General features: G+C 42.1%; 1 protein-coding gene across 1 annotated transcript; it reads left to right on the top strand.

The window, feature by feature from the left end:
* Positions 1 to 1,755: 1,755 nt before the first annotated feature.
* LOC131355593 (interferon-induced protein 44-like) lies at positions 1,756 to 10,516 on the top strand. Its single transcript, XM_058393974.1, has 8 exons — positions 1,756 to 1,847; positions 7,829 to 8,321; positions 8,403 to 8,454; positions 8,771 to 8,966; positions 9,076 to 9,222; positions 9,494 to 9,665; positions 9,975 to 10,075; positions 10,190 to 10,516. Exons 2-8 carry the CDS (start codon positions 7,835 to 7,837, stop codon positions 10,364 to 10,366), a joined length of 1,332 nt encoding a protein of 443 aa, XP_058249957.1. The 5' UTR covers positions 1,756 to 1,847; positions 7,829 to 7,834; the 3' UTR covers positions 10,367 to 10,516.
* The last annotated feature ends 200 nt before the right edge of the window (positions 10,517 to 10,716 follow it).

The raw sequence follows: 10,716 nt of genomic DNA, 5'->3' as shown, positions 1-10,716 counted from the left end.
TTATCAAGGTATTTTTAAAGTTTTTAACCAGTTCAGATTGCAGAAGGAAGACTGTTCGTCACTGTGCTGGCTTCTCGATGAACCTCTCATCCATGGCGCTCGGCTGGATGTCACCAGCAGGATCTCTCCAGCCTTAACCAGAGCATTGATTGAACTGTCAGGACTGGACTTTACTCACTCGAACCATGTAGCAACATGGCTAAGGGTGAGGTCTGTACGTGTGGTAGTCCACCTTTTACAGAGGTGGAGGTCAGCACTCATATCTGAGGAGCGCATGCAGCTCAGGGACTACTGTGCTGGGGTGGTCAGCTCTGAGGAAGGTGAGACCAATCCAGTTCTTTCTCTTGTACCTAATCTGTCAGAGGTCTCAGGTCCCCTCCTCGGAGATGGGGAAAGAACAGCTATAGGCCTCAACACAGCCTCGGGTAAGAGCCTCTACAAACTGTGTGTAAAAGTGTACAATAAGAGATGGCTAGTCGGGAGGGTAGACACGCCCTGGCGCAGTGTCCTTGGGCTGAACGATGATGTAAAGCCAGAGTGGCGAACGTTGTACAAACCACCGTTAACTAAAAGAACAGGTGACCTGCAGTGGAGAATACTGCATGGCATTGTCTCTGTAAACGCTTTTATCTGTATTTTAAACCCAGAGGTCACACATGAGTGTCCTTTTTGTTTACAGAGGGAGACAGTGTTTCATGCTTTTATGAACTGTTTTAGACTTCGTCCACTTTTTAGTGTTTTAGCGAGTGTCTTTGAGTGTTTTAACACGGTTTTTACCTCACAGGTTTTTATCCTTGGTTTTAAATACACCAGAAAAGAAAGGTTCAAGTGTCAGCTGGTCAATTTTATCCTGGACCAGGCGAAACTGGCCATCTACACCAGCAGAAAGAACAAAGTGACACAGAACACACAACATGATGTTACTGTAATCTTTCAGAGACTGGTCAGAACAAGGGTCTTTGTTGATTTCAACTTTTATAAAAGTTTGAATGACCTTGAACAGTTCCAGCTGATGTGGTGTGATGGGGTTATCTGTTTTAAATGATGAACTGCTGTTTACACCTGAGTTCAGATGAACATTTTTTTTAACTTCCTGTGTATTTTAATAGTTTTTTTAACAATTTTTTTGGTGTGCCATTTATTTATTTATTTATTTATTTATTTATTTATTTATTTATCTTTAAAAATTGACTACTTTATTTATTTAATTATTTATCTATTTATTTATTCACTTTCCCATGTGAGTGTGTAATGTGCTGCTAAAGTGAACCAATAATTGGATTTAATAAATGACCGTCAAAAGTCTCTCTCTCTCTCTCTCTCTCTCTCTCTCTCACACACACACACACACACACACACACACACACACCTCAGGGCATTGCTCACCTCACATCACACACTCAAAAAATATCCCTCACCTCACTGTTATATGTGAAAAACATCTGTGTAGAGAAATTGAAATGAAAACAAATATACATGTAAAAAATCATGTGTGTGTGTGTGTGTTGGAGGTCAGATGAGCTCTGAAACTGTGGTGATATCAGGAGGAATTCTAGTTGCTCTCATTCTGCTGTGTTTCATTGCTGTGTTGTTACTGCAGACCGCAGGCACACACACACACACACACACACACAGAAAGAACACCACACAGTCTGCTGAAACCAGGTGTGTGTGTTCACTCCTGATGAGGTTTACACACAGGTTGTATCAGAGGTAATAAAGTGTGACTGTTTCCCATGAAATGAAAGTGAAAGTGTTTCTACTGACCGCACCTCCGCCCTGAGCTCTCCTCTCTCTTTTCGTCCTCTACTGCTGTGAGGAAAGAGACCGGAGCTGACTTCTGAAAGGTAGATCAATCTGCTACACACAACTATACACAACTATACACAACTACACACATCTACACACATCTATACACATCTATACACATCTACACACATCTACACACATCTACACACAACTATACATGACTACACAATTCTACACACATCTACACACAACTATACACATCTACACACATCTACACACATCTACACACATCTACACACATCTACACACATCTACACCCGCCCCCCAATCCTCTGTTTGTCTCCACAGTGATGTGTATTATGTTTATAGTGATGATGGAGTGTTATAACGCTTTAATAACCCTAATTACTGAACGGGAAAATAAACGCTGGAGTCTGTAACGGTTAAGTAGGCGGAGTTTAACAGGGTTTTTCTTTCCTCTTAAAACGATCCTTCTTTCTCTACACATTTCTCCCTGTATGTAAGCGTATAAAACACGTGTAGCTGAGGACATGTTAACACGTGGAGCTGAGTGTGAGCTAGGGGCGTGTCTAAAGCATTGTCAGTGATGGAGGGGGGGATTGGGGCATGCTGGGACACTGCTTTGAAAGAGGGTGGCCACCCGTACCCCCCCCCCCAAAAAGGCTAAATCTATAATATACTATAAATCTATAAGTGAGTCCTATTAGTTATTTATTTATTATTATTTTGAACTTGAATAAAGTCAGGTGTAATTAAATGTAATGAAAAAGCATGCTTTGGTTAATGTACTTTTTGTCATCCTTGTATATATACATTAAGTTACATTTATTTAATAACTTAATAGTATTTAATTTTTATAAACAATGAGCAATATCAAAAACACCCAGAAGTATAAATGTCAGTAACCATTTTCCTTTAATAAGGGGTGTGGCCATTACAATATACAGCACTTTTATTCACAATATCTTTCAAAAAAATTTGTTGAAAAATCACCACAAAGATTCTTTAAACTGTAAACAAAATGCATCTCTGTCATTTCACGAGTAAACCGCTAAATGAATGCTAGTCCTGACGCTTTAACTCACTATCCTCTGACTGTAGATATTAGATATTAGATATTACACCAACAGGTACCGTGTCACCGGACATTCTTCACAACATTCCATGCGTGTTACCATTTGGGACCATCTTGCATCTCAATAATTGCCTGCAGTGTCAGTAGGGGGCGCCGGGGTGCCGCCCCCTTAAAGTTAGCCAGAAGACTACTACTTTAACACATATCTAATTATATATTTTAATTACTAAATAAAATCATTTAGTTGTACTATTCTGCTGTTAGTCATATTATCATTTATTTAAAATAAAAAAATCAAAACTGTATTTTGTTCATGTGTGTGTGTGTGTGTGTGTGTATGTGTGTGTGTGTGTGTATGTGTGTGTGCACGGGGTGCTGGACAAACGAGTGTGTTTGTAGGTCCGTAAATTTTTGAAAAGCTTGAGCTCTGATTGGCTTGTTTCAACTTATCCTTGGACCCGCCCACTTTTGTTGTTAGTGAATCAATATCGTTTTTATATACAGTGCTGCTTGAAAGTTTGTGAACCCCTTGAGCTGTTCAGTGTTCTGTTGTTTTACCTTGATTTCATTATTTTATCATCACCTGCTTTATAAATTAAAGGTCAGATGTATGTTGATCAGTTGCGTGTTTGTTTAGAGGGAAATTTGTGAGTAGCTAAAAATCTACATGAAAGATTGAATTATTGTTTGTGCAAAAGTAAGTAAAGCCTTTTATTTAGTAGCACCTCCTTTTGCAGCAAACGTCTTCAACCAAACGTCTTCCGTAATCACTGACCAGTCTCTCACAACTGTCTTTTGGATTTTTGCCCACTCCTTCTTGGAGTATTCAGTCAGTTGAGAGAGGTTGGAAGGACATATGGAATGTACAGACATCTCAGAACATTTCAATTGGATTGAGATCCAGACTCTGATGAGGCCAGTCAAGAGTGTGAAACTTCTTTCTTTTAAGCCATGGTGGATTTGGGTGAATACTTAGGGTCAGTGTCTTGTTGTATCACCCATTTTCAGTGTTGGCTTTTCTTCAAACATGGCGGCTTTGATTATGACCAAATAAATCTATTTTGGACTCATCTGTCCAAAGAATGGACTTCTAAACGGCCTGTTGTTTTTCCAAATGCTTTCTGGCAAAATGGACAGCTTTGTTCTTTTTTGAGAGCTTCTTTTTAGCAACCTTCCCATAAATGTCCTGTCTGTTCAGTGTTCGTCTGATTGTAGACGCTTGTACATTTACCCCAGATGCTGCCAGAGAGGTCTAGAGGTGATGTGTAGGTTGGCCTTTACCTCATTTATTATTTTTCTGGTGCTTCTTGATGATAATTTTGATGGGCATCCACTTCTAGGCAGAGTTGTGGTCATGTTGAATGTCCTCCATTTGTAGATGATTTGTCTTACAGTGGATGGAGTTGGAATCTCCTGGAAATGGTCTTATAGCCTTCCCCAGACTGATGGGCGGTCACCACCTTCTTCCTGATGTCCTCGGATATCTCCTTTCCTCTTGGCAATGTTTGACTTCTTGGCACTACAGTGGATTGGTTGGTTTCCTCTCTCTTTTAATCAGTGTTTCTCAACCACTTTCCTTTAATTTGATTGGTCTGTTAAGCACCCAAATGTGTTTCACCTGAATCTGTTACACACTGGACTTTTCCGATGCAGCTCGGGCGTCACGTACTTTTACACATACAATAATTCAATCTTTCATGTAGTTTTTTGGCTACTCGCAAATTTCCCTCTAAACAAACAAATGCAATTGATCAACATACATCTGATATTTAATTTATAAAAAGCAGGTGATGATAAAGTAAGAAAATCAAGGTAAAACAACAGAACATTCTGAACATCTCAAGGGGTTCACAAACTTTCAAGCAGCACTGTATTTGGCCTCATGTGATTGGACCATTCTCAACGAGTCTCATTGCCACTCAGCAGATGGTCAGTTAACGGTCAGGTACTGATTAATGTGGAAGCAAGCCAAATATCTTGAGAAATTGGCAAGTCAGAAAGAAAGGAGGGCAAAATTTCTTTGTAAATAGTGCCACTTTAGTAAACGCTGACTGAAATCAACCACGACCAACACCAGCAAAGGCTGACTGGGTAAACACACTGAGTAAACACACTGAGTAAACACACTGGGTAAACACACTGGGTAAACACACTGGGTAAACACACTGAGCAAACACACTGGGTAAACACACTGAGTAAACACACTGGGTAAACACACTGGGTAAACACACTGGGTAAACACACTGGGTAAACACACTGAGTAAACACACTGGGTAAACACACTGGGTAAACACACTGAGTAAACACACTGGGTAAACACACTGAGTAAACACACTGGGTAAACACACTGGGTAAACACACTGAGTAAACACACTGGGTAAACACACTGGGTAAACACACTGAGTAAACACACTGGGTAAACACACTGAGTAAACACACTGGGTAAACACACTGAGTAAACACACTGAGTAAACACACTGGGTAAACACACTGAGTAAACACACTGAGTAAACACACTGAGTAAACACACTGGGTAAACACACTGGGTAAACACACTGGGTAAACACACTGGGTAAACACACTGAGTAAACACACTGAGTAAACACACTGGGTAAACACACTGAGTAAACACACTGAGTAAACACACTGGGTAAACACACTGAGTAAACACACTGAGTAAACACACTGGGTAAACACACTGAGTAAACACACTGGGTAAACACACTGAGTAAACACACTGAGTAAACACACTGGGTAAACACACTGAGTAAACACACTGGGTAAACACACTGGGTAAACACACTGAGTAAACACACTGAGTAAACACACTGGGTAAACACACTGAGTAAACACACTGGGTAAACACACTGAGTAAACACACTGAGTAAACACACTGGGTAAACACACTGAGTAAACACACTGGGTAAACACACTGGGTAAACACACTGAGTAAACACACTGAGTAAACACACTGGGTAAACACACTGAGTAAACACACTGGGTAAACACACTGAGTAAACACACTGAGTAAACACACTGGGTAAACACACTGGGTAAACACACTGAGTAAACACACTGAGTAAACACACTGGGTAAACACACTGAGTAAACACACTGGGTAAACACACTGAGTAAACACACTGAGTAAACACACTGGGTAAACACACTGAGTAAACACACTGGGTAAACACACTGGGTAAACACACTGAGTAAACACACTGAGTAAACACACTGGGTAAACACACTGAGTAAACACACTGGGTAAACACACTGAGTAAACACACTGGGTAAACACACTGAGTAAACACACTGAGTAAACACACTGAGTAAACACACTGGGTAAACACACTGAGTAAACACACTGGGTAAACACACTGAGTAAACACACTGGGTAAACACACTGAGTAAACACACTGGGTAAACACACTGGGTAAACACACTGGGTAAACACACTGAGTAAACACACTGAGTAAACACACTGGGTAAACACACTGAGTAAACACACTGAGTAAACACACTGAGTAAACACACTGGGTAAACACACTGAGTAAACACACTGGGTAAACACACTGAGTAAACACACTGGGTAAACACACTGAGTAAACACACTGGGTAAACACACTGAGTAAACACACTGAGTAAACACACTGGGTAAACACACTGAGTAAACACACTGGGTAAACACACTGGGTAAACACACTGGGTAAACACACTGAGTAAACACACTGAGTAAACACACTGAGTAAACACACTGGGTAAACACACTGAGTAAACACACTGGGTAAACACACTGAGTAAACACACTGAGTAAACACACTGGGTAAACACACTGAGTAAACACACTGGGTAAACACACTGAGTAAACACACTGGGTAAACACACTGGGTAAACACACTGAGTAAACACACTGGGTAAACACACTGAGTAAACACACTGAGTAAACACACTGGGTAAACACACTGAGTAAACACACTGGGTAGTCAACATTTTGTCCTCAAAGTTGATGTTAGAAGCAGGAAAAATGGACAAGTGTAAGGATTTGAGAGAGTTTGACCAAAAGGGCCAAATTGTGATGGCTAGACCACTGGATCAGAGCATCTCCAAAACTGCAGCTCTTGTGGGGTGTTCCCGGTCTGCAGTGGTCAGTATCTATCAAAAGTGGTCCAAGGAAGGAACAGTGGTGACCCGGTGACAGGGGGACCGTGTGATCCGATCCAACAGATGAGCTACTGTTGCTCAAATTGCTGAAGAAGTTAATGCTGGTTCTGATAGAAAAGATTCAGAATACACAGTGCAGGACAGTTTGTTGTGTATGGGGCCGCATAGCCACAGAATGGTCAATGGGCATGTGAGCATCAGAACTGGATCATGGAGTAATGGAAGAAGGTGGCCTGGTCTGATGAATCACGTTTTCTTTTACATCACGTGGATGGCCGGGTGCGTGTGCGTCTCTTACCTGGGGAACACATGGCACCAGGATGCACTATGGGAAGAAGGCAAGCCGGCGGAGGCAGTGTCCTGCTTTGGTCAATGTTCTGCTGGGAAACCTTGGGTCCTGCCATCCATGTGGATGTTACTTTGACACGTACCACCTACCTAAGCACTCTACACTCTTTCATGGAAACGGTATTCCCTGATGGCTGTGGTCTCTTTCAGCAGGATAATGCACCGTGACACAAAGCAGAAATGGTTCAGGAATGGTTTGATGACCACAACAATCAGTTTGAGGTGTTGACCTGGCCTCCAAATTTCCCAGATCTCAATCCAATCCATCTGTGGGATGTGCTGGACAAACAAGTCTGATCCATGGAGACCCCACCTCACAACTTACAGGACTTAAAGGATCTGCTGCTAACATCTTCCCAAGATCCCACAGCACACCTTCAGGGATCTAGTGGAGTCCATGCCTCGACATAATGTTATGGCTGATTATGTTACAGTAAGTATCTGTGTGTAAGTGTCTTTGTCTTTGTTGTGTTTCAGATCTTCATGATGAGTGTGATTACTTCTCACTTGTCCAAGCAGCAGGAGATGAAGCTGTCTTCTCTCCTCGGCCACGGTAAACTCAGTCTGCTGTTCAAGGCCAGTGTGCACGGCTTCAACAGCAACAGCTTCCACCAGAAGTGTGATCGTCAGGGTTCCACCGTCACTGTGGCCTACAATAACTCGGGCTACATCTTCGGGGCATACACCAGTAAAGATTACGCTCAGACTGGGCAGAACATCGCAGATGATAAAGCTTTCCTGTTCAGCTTCAACACTGGTGATGTGGATAAAGCTCCTCTGCGTGTGGTGGGCACAGAACCACAGCAAGCCTTCACTGATGGAAACACTGGGCCCAATTTTGTCTCCTTGCTGTTCATGTACAACAACACTGCCACCATCTACAGCAACCCAGGAACCTATCCTTTTGACCCAGTGGAGATGCACGGCAATGACCTCCAGCTGATCGAGTGTGAGGTGTACCGAGTGGAGGGTGAGACTGGTTTCAGTTCTTTAGATTAAAGCAGAGACGGTTCACATGAACACTTAAATGTTAGTGTTGGTTTCTCTGCAGGGTTTGGAGCACTCATGGAGGAACCGTGGAGGAATGTGGAGTGGAGTTTGGAGTAAGAAAAAGTGCTTTTTCCACCATATCTATATCTGAAACTGTTCTTCAGCTTCCACCATGGAAATAGTGTTCTGCTGGACTAGAACCAAGGAAGTGATGTCATCAGCTTTGAGGGTTATTTTGGAGAGTTCTAAAGAGATCATAAAGCAAAATTCCACTCAATTATTAAAGTTTAGAATTAAACCGATTGTCAGAGGAGAACGATCTCCTGCGTTACCCACAATGCTGTTCACCTGTTAGTGCTGGTGGTGCAGGTGAGCTCTAAGGTATAAAGATGATCGTTGTGTCTGAGTGTGGAGTTGAACTGTGTGCAGGAAGAGGAAGTCTCTGATGGACGTGATCACACGCTGGACTCCGGGTGTGAGCTCTGTACAGAAAGCTCGTGTGCTGCTTGTTGGTGCTGTGGGTGCAGGAAAATCCAGCTTCTTTAACTCCTTTAATTCCATGTTTAAAGGCCATGTGACCTTCCGGGCCAACACTGGCACCGCCGGCACCAGCCTCACCACACAGGTAACTCAGGAACATCACAGAAAAACATTTCCATGACTTTATTACAGAGACGACGATGACGATGATGATGATGATGATGATGTGTGTGTGTGTGTGTGTGTGTGTGTAGTTCCGTGTGTACTCCATTAAGGTGAATGGGAAGTTCCTGCCACTCACACTGTGTGACAGTATGGGACTGGAGGAGGGACTGAACGCTGGACTGGACATCGAGGACTTCAGCAACATTTTAAAGGGACACATTCAGGACAAATACCAGGTCCAGAATATCATCTTTTATTTAATGCAGGAAATGTGGATGTTTTTTGAGAAACAGTGAAGGTCTGAGGAACAAAAACACACAGATGTAGAGTTTGTATAAATCTGGGTCTATGGGACTTCTATACTGGAAGCTGTACTTATATGTAATCCACTGGTTTCACTGGTTTCCATTTACTCCGAAGCTCTTAACAGTCTAATAATGATTATAGTCACATAACTCCCCCCCTCCCTCTCTCTCTCTCTCTCTCTCTCTCTCTCTCACTCTCCAGTTTAATCCCTCCATGCCTCTCCAATCGGAGTCTCCATATTTTTGTAAAGCTCCGACTGTAAAGGAGAAGATCCACGCTGTGGTGTATGTGATGGATGCCTGCAAGATCAAACTGCTGTCTGACAAAATGATTGAGAAACTGGCCGCTTTCCGCAGAAAGGCCAACCACATGGGTACACACACACACACACACACACACACACACTAACTAACTAACTTGTACTAACTGGTTTCACTGAATGTTAAATGTATAAATGGATAAAATGTTGTTATTAATTAGACAGAAATGTAACCTGATGTGTGTATAAGGAGAATAGAACACTTAGGGACATGCTGTTAAAGGAAAATAATCAGCTCTGTTGATGGTCACTCACTTCATCACACCGTTCTGTTACTCAGACTTTAACACAAGTCTTTAACTTGTGTGTGTGTGTGTGTGTGTGTGTGTGTGTGTGTGTGTGTGTGTGTGTGTGTGTGTGCAGGAGTACCACAGATGGTTCTGCTGACTAAGGTGGATGAAGCGTGTCGGTCCATGGGAGAGGATCTGAAACATGTCTATCAGAGTCAGTACATCTACAGGATGGTGAGAGCTTCATCTGTTCAGAGTCTGATTCAGGAAATGATTCAGCGTTTATTCATTAAATTACTGACCTGGACATTAAATTACTGACCTATATATATGTGTGTGTGTGTTTAGATGCAGGAGGTGAGTGTCCACCTGGGTGTTTCTCTTTCTTCTGTGGTTCCAGTGAAGAACTACAGCAAAGAGCTCGAGCTTGACCTGCACACTGACCTCGTGCTGCTGAATGCCGTTGTTCAGATCATCAGAACCGCTGAGGCGTACTTCGACGACTTTACCTGCGAGGAAGAGTAAAGTCCAGAGCCTTGGACACCTTAAATGCTGGACATCACTGTCATTCATCTAAACCTGCTGTTTATTACACATTTATTCTCTTCTTCTTTTGCTGCTACTGGATATAACTGACATGGGCAGATGTTTGCTTTCTGAAATAAAGATTTTACAGAATGATGAAAGATGTTTACTTTTGTTGTTGTTAAGTTCAGTTCTAATAAACAAATCATAAATATTAATCCCAATAACACAACTGTGTAGAAAAGTGAAACTCTGCTAGCACTTCAAGCTACATCAGGTAACATTTCTAGAACCTGTAGCACACAGGTCACTAAAGCTCACATTTAATAACGTTCAGGAAGTCCATCAGT

This window comes from Hemibagrus wyckioides, linkage group LG07 (assembly GCF_019097595.1).
Source record: "Hemibagrus wyckioides isolate EC202008001 linkage group LG07, SWU_Hwy_1.0, whole genome shotgun sequence".
NCBI lineage: Eukaryota > Metazoa > Chordata > Actinopteri > Siluriformes > Bagridae > Hemibagrus > Hemibagrus wyckioides.
Note: the sequence above shows the minus strand (reverse complement) of the source record. Positions and strands in the feature narration are given on the sequence as shown.